The sequence below is a fragment of the Xiphias gladius genome, chromosome 8 (assembly GCF_016859285.1).
Source record: "Xiphias gladius isolate SHS-SW01 ecotype Sanya breed wild chromosome 8, ASM1685928v1, whole genome shotgun sequence".
In the NCBI taxonomy this organism is placed as follows: Eukaryota; Metazoa; Chordata; class Actinopteri; order Istiophoriformes; family Xiphiidae; genus Xiphias; species Xiphias gladius.
In genome coordinates, this window is record NC_053407.1 from 27,643,316 (window position 1) to 27,665,214 (window position 21,899).

At 40.4% G+C, this 21,899-nt stretch overlaps 1 protein-coding gene across 4 annotated transcripts in view; it reads left to right on the forward strand.

The window, feature by feature from the left end:
• LOC120793708 (suppressor of tumorigenicity 7 protein homolog) overlaps window positions 1-21,899 on the forward strand; it is a 57,628-nt gene that overhangs the window by 16,431 nt on the left and 19,298 nt on the right. For 3 of the 4 annotated variants that reach the window (XM_040134010.1, XM_040134006.1, XM_040134008.1), the window contains one exon: window positions 20,603-20,685. In XM_040134010.1, coding sequence (XP_039989944.1) covers window positions 20,608-20,685 — 78 coding nt within the window. In that variant the 5' untranslated portion in view covers window positions 20,603-20,607. Of the gene's footprint in view, window positions 1-10,510; window positions 10,675-20,602; window positions 20,686-21,899 lie in introns of those variants that run through there. The other variant, XM_040134009.1, reaches the window with a different exon arrangement.

A 21,899-nucleotide genomic window follows, 5' to 3' on the forward strand; every position in this document is an offset into this window, starting at 1 on the left:
GCGTGTCTGAGTGAGCATGTCAGAAGATGGATGCTTTCGCTGGAGTTGCATCGTTTCCAGAAGCATCAGCCTCCCCTGTCTTCTTTCTCCGGCTCAGACTGCTGTAAGGTCTGAGTGTAGTCTTTCCAGCCGCAGATGCTACCGAAGCTAACGTAGCATGCTGCTGTTGTGTATGTTTGTGTGCACGTGTGTGTCTTTGGGCACTGTGCAGCTCCTAACCTCCCTCAGAAGAGTTCTATTGTTGATCTGTAGGTGGGTCCCCTCTACCCTAACCTCGCAGAAAAACCTTTCACTGTGATCAATACCACGATGCCTCACTCCCCTACCTGCTCGTTGCTTAAAGGAAGTCCGAGCTGATCTTATTTATTCTGTCATGGCCGCACAGTCACAGCCAAGAGTAACTTGTTTTTTTGACGTCAGATCAGAGCTAGCATGCACACCGACAGTAGCACAGACTGTGGTTCATTAGCATCCTGCCTGTGATATGGCGATGGAGAGCTGTCACGCAGCACTTCTCCACTGAGAAGTTGAGTGTAATCTTTGTTTACGAAATGTGCAGCTGAGTGGATGACACCCTGGAGTATTCTGGAAGTACCCACTGGTACAGATCGCATCTTACGTTTCACCAAAGCCTGAGGTTGGCTGTGCTTGTGTTTCCAGATTCTGAATTCTTGCCAAAATCTGAGGTCATTTGAGGGTCAAACTTAATGCTTTCACTAACTCAGTTGGACAGCAGCTTGTCCACAGTGCTTTCAGCCTGCTGGATGTGCTTTTAGCTTTTTGAAAGGTTTTGGGGCACTACATAAAATTTTTATGAAAATATTTGGAAAGATCCTTACTTTTGATGAGATTTTATAATTGTAGGAATTATGCATGAATACTACTAGTTGTCTTTCTTTAGTAATACAAATATAAAATCAATGACAAGAAATTAGACAGTTAATGTGTAGGGTGAGCTCTCTCAAATTTCTTCTCTTGCTTATATTTTAGTTTGCTGGATAGTATATCGAATAGAAGAAAAGAAGTTAGAATAGAAAAATAAAACATTGAATGGAGGACAAGTTTTAGTGCTCACCCTGTACACTTATTCATTCTTGTGATACTGTTCCTAAAGCATTCAGAGATGTAAAATACTTTAAAACAGAAGAGTAAAGCCCATTATTTATTTTTTTTAATTTATGATTTATATACGCTGGATGTGTAGTTTGTTAATGGAGAGATTAGGTGTAGCAGAGATGGAACGTGTGACTTTTTTGATTATTCAGCAGTCTGTAGCCCATAGCCCAACCTGCTGCTGTTAAACTGCTGTCCTGTCATATGGCTGTGAGTTTCTCCTCCTTTGTCATGTGTGCAGTTTGATACAGGCATGCTAGAAAAGCATAACTGTGCAGTATGTTAATAGAAAAAACCAAACGGTAGTGGTGCCGCACCAAGGCCTCGGTGCATACACTACATAGAGTACAGAGAAGATTAATGAGTGTGAGCCAGTGAGTAACAGTTCATAGGATCTGACTTAAGAGTGCACGAGTGTGGTGTTCATATTGCTTTTTATAATACTACATTGAAGAAATAGAGAAATTTGATTGACTATTCTTGGCAGATGATTACAAGCTATGACTTAACTTTTTACACACAGGAAATGTCGAACTTACTTGCTGATTGTGGTGCTTGCAGTGTGACCACAACGTTATACTCAACCACGAAGTAAAGTAGAGGGTGAATACAGCACAGGACAGTGAAGAACTAGATCACGCAAGCATCGTGTTTAATGTCTTCGACGCAGTTTCGGGCAAATTCCGTCATTGGGTTTTGTGATTAACCCAAAAGTAGACACAGACAGAATGGGGCAAGAAAAACAATGCCCATTCAGCTCTATAGCTGTAGGTAATAAAAGCATCAGCATTTGTTGAAACACTCAGAGCTAAGTGGAGCCCCTTTTATAGGCTATTTCATTGGAATTGCTTTGCTAGGAAACAGCTTGGATCCATGTTTATTTTCAAGCAGCAAACTCTGCATCCTGAAATGAACTTGAACCTATTTAGAAAGTTTTTGTTTGAGACGGTTGAATTTTCTTTGAGAAAGGAGTCCATGTTAATGATGATATATTATGTGAGCTGCTGAACTGCTGCAGTCTTTTGACTTTTTGATAGTATATCAGACTTTTATCCTTTTATTTTGAGCTTTACCATTGCACTGGTCAAAATCGTGATATTTTGCTGTCATTACAGTCACGTTGGTCAAGCCGGTCACCCGACTTTCACAGAGTCTCTGTGCAAGTCTTGTCGAGCCTCCACAGCAGGCTGTACCACTGAGGAATATACTGAACGTGTACGTCAGGGTGTCAGATTCGGTATATTTGATAAGTCCAGATCTGGTCTCACGTATATCCAGATCAAGAGGTACAAACACCTAGTAAGCACTCACACTCACGACCTGAGTTCCCAACCCCTGCCCTTCTGCTCAGCCTCACTCTGCATTGCTTAATAATCGAGTGATAATTGAATCCTCTCAACAGCTAAAGTTTTTCATATATTTGCTCACACGACAGCATCTTGATAATTTTTCAGACACTAGTATAATTGCTGTGGGTTGCCTATTGCCAGACTGTCACTGCAAAAAAAAAAAAAAAAAAAGGAAGCCCCTGTCAACCTCTGTGCTGAATTTGATATTGTGGGTCAGTGTTCTGGTTTGGTGGGAAATGTGCTGAATTGCTTTCTGGCACCAAACAGAAAGAAGTCTGTTTCCCCTTTCTCATAATGGCAGATGGTGGAGGGAGTGAAAAGGAAAAGGAAAATCTCTTCCAACATGTTTATCCTCTTCAGTACAGTGAAAGACAAAACAAGTGCAGATCCCATTTGTTTACTCTTATTATATCAAGTTATAAAAAATTATTTGGCAATACACGTACAGTTCGACAGTTTTATCTACACTTCGGCTACAATTAGTCTAAAATATCTACTCATTATCCTCAATCAACAGAACCCCCCACCTTGTTGTTTTTGCAATTTGACCAAAAGGGAACATTACTCTAAAACAATAGAAACTATGTATATACATATGTGGTATTTTTCATCTGTAAAAAGTGTCCATGGATGACAGAATAGCACAAAATATACCCTGTATTTTAGAAACGTTGAATGACTTAAACTCAAGCTTTTATTTTCCATATGGAAGAGATCTCTATCTAGGTTTAATTAAGTGTTTATTAACTTTAAAGAGCGACTCTTCATTAGCCATTTTCCTCTGTTTCCAGCAGGCAGCAGCACACCTTACTGACCCCAGTATGAGCAGAAACATCATCCAATTTTGGATGATTAACACACTTCTGGGTAAATGCAATTACCTTGCCACACACAAAGACACACACACACAGAGGCAGGCTTGTCAGTTGTCACCTCCCCATTTCCATCAGCCCATCAGTCCAACACAGGTTTGGGTAAATGGCTACTGCATTCTGCCTTGCTTTTCTTTCCTTTGGCCTGTGTGTAGTAGGATGTTATGAGGAAGAAATTGATGATTCAATAGCTGTATGATAACACTATACTTTATCAAAATGGAGGTCAGTACTTGCAGTGTCCTCTGTAGTACGAGATTCTATTTCTGCCCGAACGGTTCATTGATTTTTTTTTTTTTATTTTTTTTATTTTTTTTAAAGTCCTTTAAACTTTATCATGACTACACAGCAAACAGTGACAGAAAGTGTGAGAGGGGGGAAGTGAATAGCTTAATGCAAAAACTTCAGGAGGGTTTCAAATCGGCAGCTTGGAGTTAAATCAAATGCACCTCAGCCTGTTTATTCAGTACTGCAGCCTCAGGGCTATTGATTTTCTGATGTCAAGTTGTCTTAGAGGAACAGATATCTTATTATGTTTGATGTGAAGTGAAGGGACCAACAGTGACATGGCACTCTTTTTGTTAGTATTGCTGTGGGTCCACTGGGGTTGTACACAGCTAGTTGTGACCGCACAGCGCCGGCAGTGCGAAATGTAGCTTTTAGTGTATCCCTGTGTTTGAAAATCCCAGAACACATTTGGCTAGAACAACTGGTTTGATGTGTGTTTGACTTTTACCATACTGCTCGGTGCAGGCATACTTCTTATGCAGGGGCATGCATAGTAAGTCCCCTAAGCAGTGCCCACATGTCAAAAAACATTACACATGAATGAATGAAAATAAACAAAGCCTTTGCAAAGTTTTTCTACAGGTCACTCAGTAATATGACCTTGTCAGACTGCGGGAAGGGTTAGCTTTAGAATATCTTGCTTGAAACTTCTGTTTGTCTTTTGTAGCAACATTTCAGCATGGCGGATACTTGCAAAGACAGTGGTTTGAGCCCCAGTCCTCCAATTTCCTCTGTGGCCTTCCCACACTACCTGGACTCTATAAGATTGTGTAGACTGTCTCTGGGGTGCTAGCAAATTATGATTTTGGTTCAGTTTGAAAAAAATACATACAGTATATATGTATTTTTGGGGGTATTTTATGTCTTTAATAGAGAGTAACATAGAGTTAACAGTTTAGGGTTTCTGTCCTGCAGCAATTGTCAGCTTTTGAGTGTGGTTCATCTTTAGCTCTACTGTAAATTATACTGCTATATTGACCGTATCTTTCCTCCAACCTAGTGCAAATAATTAATTATAAGTGTTTTAATTTTCTATGCCCATAGTAATCCATGACCATGTTGCATTGGCATGCATTTATCAATCTACACTCAAAACCCCATAATGACAAAGCAAAAACAGAATTTCAGAAATCTTTGCAAATTTAATGAAAAGGAAAAACCAAAATATCACAATATTAGTATTCAGACCCTTTACTCAGTACTTAGTTGAAGCACCTTTGGCAGAGATTACAGCTTCAAGTCTTTTTGTGTATGACGCGACAAGCTTTGCACACCAAGATTTGGGGATTTTCTGCTATTCTTCTCTGCAGATCCCCTAAATCTCTCTCCGGTTTGATGGGGGCCGTCACTGGACAGCCATCTTCAGGTCTCTCCAGAGATGTTCGACTGGGTTCAACTCTGGGCTCTGGCTGGGCCACTCAAGGACATTCACAGTGTTGTCCCTAAGCCACTCCTACCTTGTCTTGGCTATGTGCTTATAATTCACCACTGGGATGGTACTGCGCAGGTGATGAGCAGTGCCTGATTTCTTCCAGACATGACACTTAGAATTGAGGCCAACAGTTCAATCTTGGTTTCATCAGACCAGAGAATTTTGTTCCTCACAGTAGGCCTGGTTTCCTCCAGATATGATGCTTATAAATTGAGGCCAAATGTGTCTTTCACTGAGGAGAGGCTTCCGTCTCAACACTCTGCCACAAAGCCCAGATTGGTGGAGTGCTGCAGTGATGGCTGTCCTTCTGGAAGTCTCTCCCGTCTCCATACAGGAACTCTGAAAACTAACTACTACTCTTACCAAAGCCCTTCTCCCCCGATTGCTCAGTTGGCCTGGCGGCCAGCTCTAGGAAATCTCTGCTTGTTTGAAACTTCTTCCATTTAAGAATTATAGTGGCCATTGTGCTCTTGGGAACTTTCAATGCAGCAGCAAATTTTTTGTAGCCCGTCTCTGAGCTCTGCAGGCAGTTCCTTCAACCTAATGGCTTGGTTTTTGCACTGTTATGCATTGTCAGCTGTGAGACCTTTTATATAGACTGATGTTTGCCTTTCCAAATCATGTCCAATCAATTGCATTTACCACAGGTGGATTCCAGTCAAGGTGCAGAAACATCTCAAAGATAATCAAGAGGAATGGGAGGCACCTGAGCTAAAGTGTCATAGCAAAGGGTCTGAATACTGAATACTCATGTCTATGTGATATTTTAGTTTTTCCTTTTCAATAAATTTGCAAAAAATTGTGAAATTCTGTCTTCGCTTTGTCATCATGGGGTATTGAGTGTAGACTGATGAGGGGAAAAAAAGAATTTAAATGATTTTTAGCACAAGTCTGCAACATAAAAAAATGTGAAGAAAGTGAAGGGGACTGAATACATTCTGAATGCACTGTACATTGTTTTGCGTGACTTCCCGTGTGATCACAGTTCCTGATGTCAGCAGGATTATATCAGTTACAGTATTTGATCATCTGATGAGAGCATATTTACCGTTTTGTAGCCTAAATAATCACTAATATCCACTGTTACACGTGATGCAAGGTAATTTCAAAATCAATCAAGTATTTTAAAGTCTTCTAGGGTGTCCCTAGCCTAAAATAGAGGGTTGCTGGTACTCTAATCTACTCTACATGTACCACCTGAAATGTAAATGCTATACTAACTGTATACCAGGCTATTCCTGTGTAAGATTGATGTCCAACAGAATACCTTCTGATAAGAATGAGCTCAGGGAAATGCAATTTGCAAACTGAGGCATGTTTTGACTGTGGGAGGATTGCTGTGGGCCATACTTCAGTCATATCACTCCAACATTGTGTAAGTGCTATTTCATCAGTAGCCATTATGTTGTTTTTAAGATGGATATTATTTTACCTATTGCTTGACAAGATAATATCGTCTTTAAGTGCAGTGATAAGCCACTAATGGGCTTTGAACTGTCTTGCTGAGGATGCTCCAGGTTGTGCGTTGTATGTGTTTGTTGCACTGCTGGAGCCCAGGAGCAGAATAAGGTGCTTGCCGAAAATGGCCATTTGATGAATGTCAAACAGCTCTCTGACAGCAACCAGCTGTCTTCGTTGCTGCGGTAACCCCTGCAAGAACGGCAAAACGGCAGAGTGATCAGGTTTCTGTGGTAACTGCTGACCTCTGCTATTTTTGTCTCTTAAGCTCATATAGTGCCTGGAAGTTGAAAAATCCAAAGACGAGTTTATTTTTGATAAAGGACCTTCAGTAAGGACTTTGTCTCGTTTCCCATGAAAGAGATACTAATGTATTCTCATGGATCATGACCTCTGACCATAAATCATCACCCAACAGATTCAAGATCTGGAAGCATTTCACCATAAAGCTTGTACAAACTGTAACGCTTCAAATATTGAGTTTTAAGAGAATTTAACTGGTTATGAAACTGTTGTTGTTTACATACAATTGCAGAGGTCACCACCACTGCGGGGATTAGGGTTTCTATTGTGATTGGAGGCATCCATACTAAGGACTTACAAACTCTGAACCATTTAGCCTTTGAAAATGTGATTGTTACCCCAGGTTTGACTGGAGCAAACTTGGTTTCCATTTGCCTTTATTGTGTAATACTTGTATGATTCGTCCAAAAATATTACAAATTTTAAAATGAGGATACTTGTGCCCGCCCCGCCTGTCAATGAGAAGAAGTGCAGTTCTACTGACTGTGTCACATCAGCGAGGTTCTCCGACAGCACTGAACAGATGTCATTATGCACGACCGTTACACACGGCTGTGGCTTTTTATAGTGCCCGTACCACTAATTTATCACGTGTCTGTGAGCTAATATTTTAATCATCATTATTAAATGTCTGAAAGATGATCAGTGATTAATTTATAGTGCTCGTGTTGACTTTTAAATAGGCTACTTCACAGTTGAGGATAAAATGAAATGATCACTGACGGAAATATTGCTCAAATGCAAATAAAAAGAATAACAAAGTTCGTCACTCAAACAGTTATTTAAAATTAAGCTTAGAAATGATCATTTGATTGAATTTCTACAGATTGTTGCACAGATTTTAAAAATAACACATTCAGGAATATTTGCAAAACACCCAGACAATACTGTAATGTTTAATCTCTTCCTGATCTCTTCACGCGCAGCTGGCTCTGAAGAACTGCGTGTCCGCCTCATCTAGAGTACATATGAAGTGCGCACATTCCCACCGCACATTCCTTTATAAATACCAGTTTATGTGTGGAAAACGGCGTATGCATGTTTTTTGTGCGTACGGCTGTGTTTATACATCTGGCCCCAGGTGTCTAAACTAGTTGAAGAGCCTGTTTGAAGAACCTGTAAAGAGGCTGTTTGTCTTTTTCTTATGGCGCAGCTGCATGAATGATGCCATTCACCTTCAAAACCCAGGTGGTTATGTTGAAGTCTTCAACTTTGGAGCTGACCTTCAAAAAAAAGTGATTAACAATATTTGCCTACTGCCTTATCAGTGGATTATTTCTGCCATAAGGCTTTCTTAAACCATTAGTGTTTGTCCCTGTAAAACAGTGTCGCAGGAAACTGTGCAGCCCTATTACCACTAGTCAATTTATTTATTTATTATATATGAATAAATATAAATGTTTGCTTCTCAAAGAAAACAGGTCTTCATTTGTATTTTTTTTTTTCATGAAGGCCTGTTGCCGTGATCATTCATAGCTGTTCAGTCCTGTAGGTTTAGTTAAACCACAGTTGTTCAGACAAGATCTCAGCCATTTAATAGAAAAACCTGGAAACGTTTTCACATCATCTATACTCATTTTACTGACATTCAACAAATCTCCTTATATGGATCTAAGGCTGGTTGTGAAACTATTCAGCAAACAGGACCAGCTCCCAGGCCATTTGCTGCTGCCATCCATAACTTCAGCGGTGCACGGCCCATGCCAACAGTAACAGAGCTGAGACTCTTGAGTTTTACTGATCATAGGCTTGGCCAGAACCAAGGGAAATGAGCTCATTCTGTTGCTCTTGATTTTAATCTCAGCACATTCACTTCACTTAGTATGGATATTGTTGAATTTCTTTGAGAGTACTTAAGTATTTTCTATGTAGCTCAACATATTAAGCATAGGACGTAGGATTGTTTGGTATTAAAATGTTCAGATGTTAAAATTGTAAATACTGGAACCGAGTGTTGGTATTGGCATTCAAAATCCATGTCGATCGACCAGTGGAAAGCTCAAAGTAAATCCCAGTTTTAAATTGAGATTCATCCCTGGTACCTGTAAAATCCCTGCTTGTCTGGATAATGATACCCCCCCCCCCAATAACATAGTAAGTAAGAGGCCTGACATTAGCATCAATAAAAAGTTAGAGGACTTGACGTAGCTAACCACATAAACCAACAGAGTGCAATAGACTGGCATCAATTAATCAGTTAGTTGGACCCTCTGCTGTGGAAGGGTGAGGTGAGGAATGAAAACACCACTGTTCTTGGCGTACTCCCTCAGCCATTATCATTGTGTGTGCTTGGCTACTGGTGAAAAGGGAGTTTCTGGGTATCTTGCAGAGTGAGCTTGAAAATGATTAACACCCGGGGCTGCATGTTATGGACAGAATATTATTTGGCTGATAGTGAGCTGTCTGCTTGGAGAGTATTTAACAGTGGATTTCGGGGGCAGGCCATAATGGAGTTACTAACAAAAGGAGAGCTTGTGATTTGAAACCCTCTTCCTCCATGACAAATCAAAGAAAACGTCTAATTGCTCTGTTGCATGAATGTATTCAAATTATAGGTCTCCTATAAAAGGAGGGATAAATTATGGAGACAATAAGTGGACAGTTTGACACAGATAGTTTTCAGTCTGTCATGTTAGTGTTTGCACTCTCCAAAAAACCTCTGTTCAGCTGTTAACGCGGCAGCTGTGTGACTGCCTATTAAATTTCTAGTCTAGTTGTAAGTTTAAACACCGGGATTTAAACACTCTTCACTGGCACATGGTGGGATAATCTCACATAGGTTAATAGTATAGTTGCTCACGCCTTCCAGAGGAGGAGTACGTTACTGGGCCATCGGTGAAGACTGCTCGCATTACAATTCTTCTTTGTGGATTTTCAAGGAAGCGCAGCGATAATTGAATCAGTTCGGCGGGATCACGTAGAGGAAATCACCGCATTTGTCATCATCGTGTTCAAACGCTAACGCAGAGCTGCAGCTAACCTTGTCAGCCATTTAATTTCACTGGGCTCTCTTCCATCCTCCTTCTCTAGTATCTTAGCAGGGCTGAAGAAAGAAACGAAGTGCCTTGTGACCAGAAGGTCACTCATCTAATCAGTCGATCAAGTGGGTAAATTCTGTTTAGGGTGAAAAAAATGATAGTGTTCATGTTTCACCCTCTCCTAAAAACCCCTGCTGAGAGGCTCTAGAGCAAGGCACTTAACCCCTAGTTACTCCACTGAACTGGTCAGTGGCCGGTTCAGTGGAGTAACTCAGTATCACTGGAGTAACTACATGAGTGTCAAACAGCTGTTGATTTAAAATCAGAATGGATTCTCAGGAAGGCTCTCTGGATAAGTACAAATATATATAAATATTTGCGCCGTAGAAATCACAGGACTGACGGACTGAGCCGGCCTTGGCTATCTGTAAATCTGCACTGAGCAGGGCTCCTTCATCCATTCTCCTGTAGGGTCATTTAGGGGTTGTCATGGTTACCCCTGCAGGAGGAGGCTAAGGAGCACCCCGCCCCCGCTCCCCTTTATTAAAATCCATGTTATTGATTGGCTGGACTGGTATCTACAAACACCCCCCCCCCGGGTACATATTCTGCTGGGTTACTAGAGGGAAAGCAGGACAGAGCTGGCTCACAATTGTGTCACTCACAGACAGCAACCAATCAAGAAAAACAAACTGTGCCAGGGGCCCCCCACTAGTAAAAGTTCTCTATGGAAGACGGCTAGCTACTGCCTAGATTGCTGCGTGGATCCACATCCACGCAAAGTGGGAGTGTGGATCCCACTTTGACTTTGTAATATTTTATTTTTAAAAGGGCTTGTTGGTGTGTTGGTGGCTCTAGTGGATGTTTCAGGGGAATGGAGGGTAAGTAATGTGGTGGTTTCATTTGGTCTGCTGCTGTGTGTAGTCAGGAACAGTGCGGTAGCTGTGTTTCTGATCTTTTCCCTTGCAAATGGCCTTTGTATTGTGTACAGCAGGTGGCCCTGTACATTTTGTATTGATATTCATGAAGTGGACGGTTTGCTCAGCGCGTGGGCGAAGGGCTGCTGGCTCTGTGTGTGTGTGTGTGTGTGTGTGTGTGTGTGTGTGTGTGTGTGTGTGTGTGTGTGTGTGTGTGTGTGTGTGTGTGTGTGTGTGTGTGTGTGTGTGTGTGTGTGGCTTGCCTCTTTATGTCCTACTAGCATATCTTTGTTTAGTGTGAGGGATACACTAGCTGTAGCAGATATCTATGTTTACACAGTGTAGGGAGAGGGGAACGGCATTCAATCTTTGTATTTATTTTCTGTTGATTCCCATATGTTTGTTTTCTTTTATTCCCTGTGGTTATGGAAAGTAATTAAAAATAAAAGGTCGTTTGACAGATTATGTCAGCCTTTGCAGCATCCCGCACAACATCTTAGTCTGATATTCGGAAGAAATGCAGCTATGGAACTTTTCTATCAGCCAACAAGTAAAGCAAAGAAAATTAATAACCGAATCTCTCTCCCTCCTTTTCTGTTCTTTCTTTTCAGGTTGCTTTATTGATATAAAGTGAAAATGATAAGGCCAAAGCAAAATGGGGCTCCAAAAAGCAATTTTTCCATCGCATTTAATTCAGAGTGCATCACAGACATTGAAAAATGAGAACAAAACTGTGAAAATAAACCCAATGGCTACGAATTGAGGAGAACAAATCTCTGTGAACAGTTAAATTATGTTGCTATTTTCTAGACACAAAAAATTAAACCACCACAAATTGATAAATCAATATAATAAAGACATACTTACCTTGTAGCCAGTAAAGATAAAATGGCTACATTTGCAGGCATTATCAAAGATCTTATTGAAGCATTTTTGAACAATTTTACAAATTCAGGATAATATTCTTTGTTGAGAATCAAATAAAAACATTTGAAAGCAGAGAAGACAAAGCAGACACAGTTTTTTTTTTTATATCTGTCTTTGTTAGATTCTAGTGTTTGACTGTCAAGTCCTGATTTTCAGAGAATTCAGAAAATATCAATCTACACTCGTAAACAGAATTTTAAGAATTTTTGCTAATTTATACAATAGGAAAAACTGAAATATCATGTTTACATTAGTGTTCAGACTCTTTGCTGTGACGATTGAAATTTAGCTCAGGTGGCTCCCATTGCTTTTGATCATCCTTCTAGGGCTGTTGTCTCCTAATCGACTGGTTGATTGGTTGGTTGATATGCTCTCGTCATACCAAAATCTCATTGGTCAGACAGTCGCCAGTGCTACTTTCATAAGGAGAAAAGCGCTACATCAGTAGTCTTCCAGGATTATTCCATTATTTTAGGGGGCGGGAGGGACAGACTACCTGAGTTGAAAACACCCCCCTTTTTTCACAACTTTGAACTCACCCAACCTGATGGAGACAGCAAGGTCTAACTTAATTAATGTTTACTGAAGGATTTCTCAATGTTTACTGAACATTTACTTGCATATCACAGCTCAACAACCAATATGGCATATCATCTAAAAACGGTAGGCTAACTTGTTCTTGATGAAATAATGAGGGAGCAGGCCATGCCTGGCCATGAAACTGAGCCTCTGAAAATGAGGGACTATGTATAAAAATGGCTATAATGGCTTTGTTGCAAATCCATTGTGGCGGTGCAAAGAGGCAAAATTACAGAAATTGTGTCACTGTCAAAATACTTACGGACCTAACAGATTTTTGGAAATCATCTGAAAATGGGACAGTGCACACTGGTCGGTTTTCGAGTCTGTTGTTGCAGTATACAATTTCAGTATAAAATAATTAGGTTAACTGGATTTGATGTTCTGCAAATACTAGATTTTTATTTTTATCTATAATTCATTTAGGACAATAAGGCTACCAGGTAGAGTGCAGTCAGTGCACTGTGGCTGATTTAGCTGATCTAGAGATAATGTGCAGATTTTTTTCCTTTTCACGCGACCAATTGTTTGCTTTAAGAGTAGTTACAATTTCAGTCGACCCAGATTTCCTTTGGTTAACTGCAGCCCTACATCCTTTAAATGTTTCTACAATTTGATTGGCGTCCACCATTGGTAAATTCAGTTGGTTGGACATGATTTGAAAAGGCACACAACTGTCTATATAAGGTATCACAGCTGATAATGCATAACAGAGCAAAAACCAAGCCATTAGGTTGAAGGAACTGCCTGCAGAGCTCAGAGACAAGGTTGTGTCGAGGCACAGATCTGGGAAAGGCTACAATTTTTTTTTTTTGCTGCATTGAAGTTTCCCAAAAGCACAGTAGCTTCCATAATTCTTAAATGGAAGAAGTTTGGAGCAACCAGGACTCTTCCTAGAGCTGGCCGCAGACCAAACCGAGAAATAGGGGGAAAAGGGCCTTGGTAGGAGTGGTGAGCAAGAACCCAAAGGTCAGTCTGGCTGAGCTCCAGAGATCCTTTGCGGAGATTGGAGAAATCTCCAGAAGGACAACCATCACTGCAGCAATCCATCGATCTGGGGTTTATGGCAGATTGGTAAGACGGAAGTCTCTTCTCGGTGAAAGACACATGAAAGCCTGCTTGGAGTTTGCAAAAAAGCAACTGAAGGACTCTCAGAAGACTTGAGGCTGTAATCGCTGCCAAAGGTGCTTCAACGAAGTACTGAGTAAAGGGTCTGAATCCTTATGTCAATTTGATATTTCAGTTTTTCCTTTTTAATAAATTTGCAAAAAATTTAAAATTCTGTCTTCACTTGTCATTACGAGGTATTGAGTGTAGACTGATAAGGGAGCAAATTAATTTAAAGGATTTTAGCATAAGTCTGCTACATAACAAAATGTGAAAAAAGTAATAGGGGCCTGAATACTTCCTGAAAGCACTGTAGATAATGCTGTCTTGGATTTTGATTTGTTGTATGCTTTGGAAGAAGGAGAGTCCCAAAAGAAATTAAAGATTAGAAGTGGGATCTAATTCCATCGTTCTCTTCCAAGTGTGCATCTTGTATTTTAGGAAACATTTTTTCAAACGGCTGTGTAAATTGCACATAATTCTAGGATGATTTTCACTTTGAGTTGTGGAGCAAGTTCTGTTTTTATATGTTAGGATGTTTAGCGTTACCTGATACAGCTGTGGATTTGATTGATTTGCTGGTCTGCTCGGTCAACATTTTGCCGGTACTTGTTAGATCTCTTCTGTGTTTCTGTACACAAGGGGAAAAGTACAAGTTCGGCTCTACATCTGTTGTTTGGAAGTACTTCTATTGACACCCAAAACAGATTTCCAGAATATTAAATGCAAACTTTTCAGTAAGTCCTTTATCTCACACTGTCCTTGGTTGATACTCTCTTTCTGTCTCCTTGCTTATTTCCTTCTTCTGTTCAAGATAAGTCTGATGTGCATGTATTGAGAAGTGTTGGTAAAATGTAATTTAAAGCACAAATTGCAGTTATGGTGTTTGTTGTTGTTCTTGTGGTTGAGTCGGGGAGCCTTGTAATGAATTCTTCTAAGTATGCGTGCAGCACTTCAGTGAGTAATCTGTCAATGTTGTTGTTGTCAATTTAGCTGGTCAAATTCTTATCCTTCAGTTGCACACTCACTTGCAGATACATGGATGCCTTTCAAACCCTCACATGGGCACAAACACAGAAAACATAGGCTGAAACACTATACTGTTCATACTGTACCCCTATCCATACACACGGTACATGCCACACAGACTAGCTTGTCAGCTGCTGCTGTGACAGATGTTGGCTGCACTCTGTCTTACTCAGAGGTCAGCAGAGGTAGTTAGACCCAGACAGGCTCTGCTAGCAGCCCCATCAGTCAGGGCCAGCCACATGAGCTGGGCTATGAGGCGCTCCCTAATCCGCTCTGCCAACAAACATTTCAGGCATGAGGCGGAGCGACTTAGAATTCAGGTTGGGATGCAGGCACCCAACTCTGGCTCATTTTTACCAAAAATGTTGCTTCTTATGATAATGCTGGCATTAATGTAAAACTACTTTCTGTTGTGAAGCCATTCAAATGCGCTCAGCAACTGGAAGACATGAAAAAAAGGAACCGTCAAATGCTCTGATTCCTCACCTGTATAAATATGTAGTTTACAGCAGTTACTCGGTTTTACAACAAAGTAGAGCCCTTTTTCTGAGACTTGGTAATGGCATACTATAGGACACACATTTGACCTCCATGTGTGAGCTGTAACACTCACCACTGCATCACTGCTTTCAGAGCATTTCGAAAAAGGAGTTCCACAACGTGCTTGTACAGATCTAGGACAGCTTTTTAAATGAGAGCAGTTTTCAAGTCCTACTACTCATGCTGCAGGATTGAGGTCTTGACTCGGAATTGGCTACTGTACTACATGAACATGGATGGTCTCATGCTATTTCTGTGTAGATATGCCTTTTTTGCTTGTGATTGCTGTCTTTTACTGGTTTGTCTCTATTCCAGCACAATGGATTTAAGATAAAAAATAAAATGAAGTCACTATTAAAAAAACGGGAGGGGTGTTCAAGGCTTTTCAGCATGGGACTAAAAGACTTTTAACCTGCAGTCTGCCAAATTTAGAACACTGCAGGAGGGCAGCTTTCCTAAAACATGCGGTTTCACTTGTTGAAGACCAGACTTCAGACAAAAATACCCAAAAATTAGCTGGAAGTGAAAGTGACTGCAGTATAGGCCTGTCAGAGCATCAGCAGGGAAGTATTTACTGATGTCTGTGGGTTGGAGACTTCACAAAGCCACTGACTGCAAAGGATTTGCAAATATTAAATATGAGTTAAGTTTGTGTTAACTTCTCCTATACATTGGGCGTCTCCGTGTAAAATGGCCATGTGTCCTACAAGGTTCATCTGACGTGGATGTAAACACCCTCAAATTAATTCTGGAAGTGAGCACCTTGACCTTAAAGTCATTGTTTCAAAATCAGCGCGCTGAAGTGCGAAGCTAACAAAATGCGTCACTGCCCTAATACTCTGTGATTTCACTGTATATGGTTGCTCAGCAGTTGATATTCTGTATCAAATACTTCTGTTCCAACATTACTTAAGACTCTATTGGAGATAAATGTTAAAGTTAATTTAAGTAATCTATGTCAGTTTTACCGATCAGAAGTCTGTTGTAGGGCACTATATATGTATCAGCCTTCTTAGACGTATGGCGTTGGTAATATTAAAAGCATTTTCTTTAATACAAAATGAAATAGCCTTTTAAGTTGTTGTCTTTTGTAGGTAAAAGACATGGATCTGTGTGTGTGTGACTGTGCATTTATGAGTGTGATTGGATGCTTGAATGTGCGCGCGTTCACGTGTCTCAGTGTGCATCTTTTATCATTCAGGTCAGGCCAGCAGACTGTCAACCGTCCCCTTTTCAGTGAAGGTCACACCTCCCTTTGTCTCCGCTGACATTTAGTCCTGAGTCTGTCTGTTAGAATTTGTCCCTTCAATTCATCACGTTACCCTCCCAACATGCTCTCTGGCTGCTTCCTTGCTGATATAAACTCACAGGGGTCGTAGCAGCCAAAGAGGTAGGGCAGAAAATTTGTGGCAAACACAGGGTAACCAGTTTGAATCATCGCCTGGCAATGAAAATTAAAAAAAAAAAAAAAGTCTCATCCGCTGAAAAACTGCTGTTGGACTTACGCAAAGCTCAGTAGGTGGATTAATTTAAAGGTGCAACTCGAGCAAATTGTTTTAGTCATTTTTAAGCAAAAGTGTCCAGTATTTGCTGTTTCTAGCTTCTCAAACATGACGATGTGCTGCTTTTCTTTGTCTCACATGATTTTAAACGGAATATCTTTTCATTTTGGACTCTTGTTCAAACAAAACAAGACGTCTGAAGACGTCACCTTGGACTGGAGGAAATTATAGCGGGCATTCTTCACTGTTTGCATTAAAAGATGAGTTGAAAAAAATACTTGGCAGATGAATTGGTAATGAGAGTAATAGCTAGTTGTAGCCTTACCACAGGCATTTCTGTGATCCAGAGAGAATCACAGTGGGTGAGCAGGTAGGACTTACTCAATGACAACAGGACAAATGGACACACATTCGTGGTTTGAACCAGTGGGCCTTCAGTTAAATGAGCACCCTTTAGCAAGGCACTCAAACCCAGTTGCAAAATTTTAGCTGGTGTGGAGCTGTATGAATGTGAGGGTGTTGCTAAAGAGCTTTGTTATGCAGAAGCAAATATATGTAAGTTTAAAAAGGAGCTGACTTGAGCCTGGCTAGCTGCAATCAGCGGGCTGATTTCAAAACACACACAAGCCACATTTGCTGAAAAATGCCCTGAGGAACAATTCCCTAACCTCCGCCTTGTAGTTACAGTGCTCAAGGATGCGTACATTCCTGGTAGCATTGAGTCATTTTTATTTATTTATTTTTTTTGTCTTTTCACTCGCTTGATTGATAATAGCTTCATTAGCTGCACACAAGGAGGGAACAAGGACGCGTCTCAGTGACCTTAGTACATAAACAGCACAAGCAAACATTTTCGTTTAGTCTTTATGGTGTAAAGTGCAAGACAGGTTTTGGGCAGTATCTGGGAAAAAAAAAAACCATCCTGCAAAAAAAGAAGAAGCCAGAAAAAGTCTTGGTGGAATAATTTATTCGTCGTTATGCAGCTCAGAATGTTAATGTCAAAGCTCAGTAAAATTGTCTCTAGAAAGGACTTAAAATTCCTGGAAAGTCAGATAAAGGGAAATCCTGTAAAAACATTCTGCTCACACGATGATCTCTCTAAACTCCGTATCACCGAACATTTTATTCGGCGTCAGACTTCTCGTTCTGATTCTAAAGTTAATTGTGAGACACCGAGGCTTGATTACATCTTAGTTTAATTTAGTTTGATACTCATTTGATCTACAAATGGGAACCTCGTGTCATAACTTGATGTAATTAAATCATACAAGTAGGATGAATGATGTCTGTCAGTGGGGCTTGATTCCAGGACATCACGTTAAGAGAGGATCTATTCTCTGATCATGCAACCCTCCTAACTGTGTCTTGCCCAAAGACGGATCAAATACGGCTGCGACTAACAGTTGTTTTAATTGTCAGCTCATCTGTTGATATATATATATATATATATATATATATATATATATATATATATATATATATATATATATATATTTTTTTTTTTTTTTTTTTTTTTTTTTTTTGTTGTTGTTTAATATTTAGCCTGTAAAATATCTCCAAATTGTGAAAAATGTCCATCACATGTTCTCATAGCCTAAGGTGATATTTTTAAATGGCTGGATTTGTCTGCCCATAGGTCCAAATCCCCGAGGTAGTCAATTTAAAATTACAGAAAAGATAGAAAAGCAGGAAATCTTAGATTAATTGACTAATTGTTTCATCACTATTTTAATGCATATTAGAAGGCTTTCATTGTTGTTGAAAATTAAATCTGTGACTTCTGGATTACGCCCACCTTGCCGTATTGTTTCATGTGAATAGACTGACAATTATGGCAGAATTTATTGGCTTGACGACGATGAGTTTATCCATCGCCAGCAGTATCCTCTCATCAGTGCAGGCTTGACAGCAGCTGTTAGGCCTGTTTCACCAGAGGCCACTCTTAAAGACCTTTTTCTGCAAGGATGAGAGCCTCCACTTCACAGCAATGAATAGCTGTCCAGCTGCACTTGGTTAATGCACATGCGTGTGTGTGTGTGTTTGTGTGCGTATGAGGCTGGGGTCCATCTGAGTGGGGTCTTTGTGCCACCCTCCCTGTCCTCTCCATGTGACTCCTAGGGAATTTACATGACCACCCAACACCCCCGCCCTAATGCGACGGTCTATCAGTCTAGCATCCTTCAGCGGAACATGCAGAATCCCTCAACTTTTTAGCAAAAATGCGGGAAGGGGAGGTCACCTCTAACCACCAGCAGAATTAATGGTACGTTTTGGCAGGTTACCAAACATCAGTGGAATGTCCCACTTTATTATCAAACATTTTGACATTTTCTTTTTTTTTTTTTCTCCCTTTCGTCTGTGTTGTATTTTTGTAGTTTTGGCAGACATTCCTTTCAGTCATGATAAAAATCACCATCTTCCCTGCTGGCATTTCTGTATGCAGTGACACAGGTCAACCAAAGCAGAGATTTAGTCATATTGTCTAAAACGCTTATTTGGAAGTGACCGCCTTAATGAATCTTTCGGCCAGGAGATTTTTCACACAGCACTCACACTTCGGAGGACTCCGGGTTTGCTTTTCTGGGCAGCACTAGATGAAAGGAGTTCTTTTTGAGGAGTGTTCATCTTTCTAAACAGATCGTTTTCTAGATGCTTCCCCTGCCATGTTATCCTATGCACATTAGCTTGCTTTGTCACTTGAAGCTCAGATTTCTATGGCTGATCAGTCTGTCAAGGAGGCACCTCCTTACCTGTATCCAGCTTAACATAGCAGGCCTTTGTGATCATAATTCTTCAAAGATGAAATCGCAGTCTGGAAAACACACCGATGTTGTTATATTTAAAACCAAAGACAGTTCTCAGATAATTAAGGGAAATATCAAAACTCATAGTATCATGTCGTTTTTGTAGTATTTTTTTTTCTCTTCCCAAAGAGGAGTTTGTGAAATTGAAAACAGAAGGCAGATCACCGTTTTGTTGTTTAATTCTTGAAACAGCTAATACACCCTCAGTCACAGTCATCCCTTCCAACTGTCAGGACAGGAAACCAACTTGCAACAATACCAATAAATGTAGTCCACAGTCGTCGTGCAAGAATACCTCCAAATAATCTGCTACATAAACTATAAATTTGCTGGTAGACTAGAGATGCATTTAATATGCGGCCAAAATGTGTAATAATTATAGTGACCGCTGGCGTTTAAGAGGAACATGGATCAGCTCATGACTGTGATGCTTGATTGATCTGGATCGTTGACTATGAGTTGCAATTTTTTTTCAGTTCACAGGATCCGATATAACTGGCGCTAGGAAATAAACCGGATAGACTGACTGTGACTGACTTTAATGTATAACACTTCCGCTCCCAGCGCTGCAAATAACGATTATTTTCATTATGGATTAATCTGCAGATTATTATCTCGATTACTCGATTAATCACTTTGTCTAAAAAAAAAAAAAAATGTCAGAAAACTGTGAAAAATGCCGGCTATAGTTTCCCACAGCCCAAGGTGATGTATTCACATTGCCTGTTTTATTAGACAGTCAGTGAGATAAAAATGCAGGCTTTGAGAATCCGTAGCTTCCCTGCGGTAGCCAGAGTTCAGTGCTGTTCGTAGGGCTGATAATGATAACCAGGCTGGGAAAATTAATCACCAGTAAGTCGAGGCTGACAAATTGTATCGCTGTTTCTACTTTATCAGCCCCTTTGCAACCTTTTAGACATTTAGCTCACATTTTCCGCGCTAGGTTGTGTTTTGTTTTTTTTTACATTGTGAAATTTTGTAAATTGCTTGTGACTATTGTATTTCAGCGAAGGCTGACAGTTAAAGCTCAGTTTCCTCCACGGTTTTCTACCCAGAGTGACTCCTCTCTCTGTAGTTAAAGCTTACCCCGGTCCCCTGTTGCTGTATAGTTTCACATCTGAGCAGCAGGGCTCTCCGGGAAATGCCAAACACTCTATGTGGATGACATGTTTCTGCATGAAGCGTTTCATGCCTTGGAATAACAACTGTGCCTTTTGATGTAGTTCTTGCAGTCTTTTCTAGCCTTCTCTGTAGACATGTCCTAGTTTTATATGAACATCCAGCACTTGATTCTTAAAACATCCTTTTCTAAGTATTGTCCTTTGGTGTAGAAGAGAGATTTTGTAGTATCTAATAGCGAGCTCTAACCCATCTGTCTCTCTGCTTTTTGTGTCTCCTCTACAGTAAGTATGTTTCTCAACACCCTGACGCCCAAGTTTTACGTGGCTCTGACGGGCACCTCCTCCCTAATATCAGGACTCATATTGGTAAGAGACTATATTTTCCAGTTTTTAATCCGATTATACTGAAGCTGATACTGGTATCAGTTTTTGGATCTAATTTTGATGTTAGTAATGATTTTGGTAACAATACTGACTCTGAAGTAAAAATTGATGTTTTTGTTCTCAAAGCACAGGCATCACTTGTCGAAAATAGTGGCACCGTAAACTACCACAACACGTGAGGTGTGACTCCGAGCTAATAACTACACTACTTAAGCTTTCCCACTGTTGTGCTCGTTGCACATTGTTCTGGTTGCATCAGCTAAATGCAGAAATCACAATTTAAGGTTGATGACTGTGCACTCTTACTTGACACTCTAATTCATAATGTTTAAAAGACGGAAATCATTTTCAGAGGTGGCTCCCCAGGTGACTTAATGAGCCCAGGATGTAATTTGTTGGTGCTGTAATCACAGGTTCAGAGGCCACGAGGAGCTGAACAGAGAGAAAATCCATACTCATTAGGTCCTTCATAAGATGAGCTGCAAAAAATGGCAGCCTCTGGCACTTTTACTATATATCCTCCTGGCTTATCACACCATGCAACACATTGTCAATGTTTTTAGTGCCTTGCGAACTACTGAGAACACGTTTTGGGGTGTTTTTGTTGATAAAGATATCTAAAGAGCTCTCCACCTCTGTGCATTCAGTACTTTGCTAATTTGATTGTAGCACCTAACCTGTGACTGACAGTCCCAAGTCCTTGGTGTGGTGACTGAGCTGCCCCTGAGCAAGGCACTTTTCCCCTCAGCTGCTCTTGAGAAAGGTGCATATTAGAGATGTGTTTGTGTTGCAACGATCCCTCAATCCCCAGCTTTGCAAAGAGCGTGTTGCCCGCTTACGTCAGAACTCAAATATCAAAAATCATCAAAGCAGGGAGGCAATGAAACTGTTAGCACTGCTTTTCCTACTTATTCAGGTATTTCATCTCTTTCACATTCTTCACAGAGACAGCCAACTGTGCAACACTGGTTGGTCTGTATTTTAAAATAGCTCCTCTCTTAATTAACTCACTCTCTCTTCCCTGCGGGCTATTGGCCAATGTGTGTAGGCTGCTTAGGGATGGTGTCGGGCTTTGCACATGCTCTGTGAGATGTTTACGAAATGTGGAAGCCAATTGGTTTTTCGTCAGAGTGGTACTGGTTATTTTTCTGTAATTGGAATAGATGTTTATGTCCCAATTAGGTAAATTTCCACTG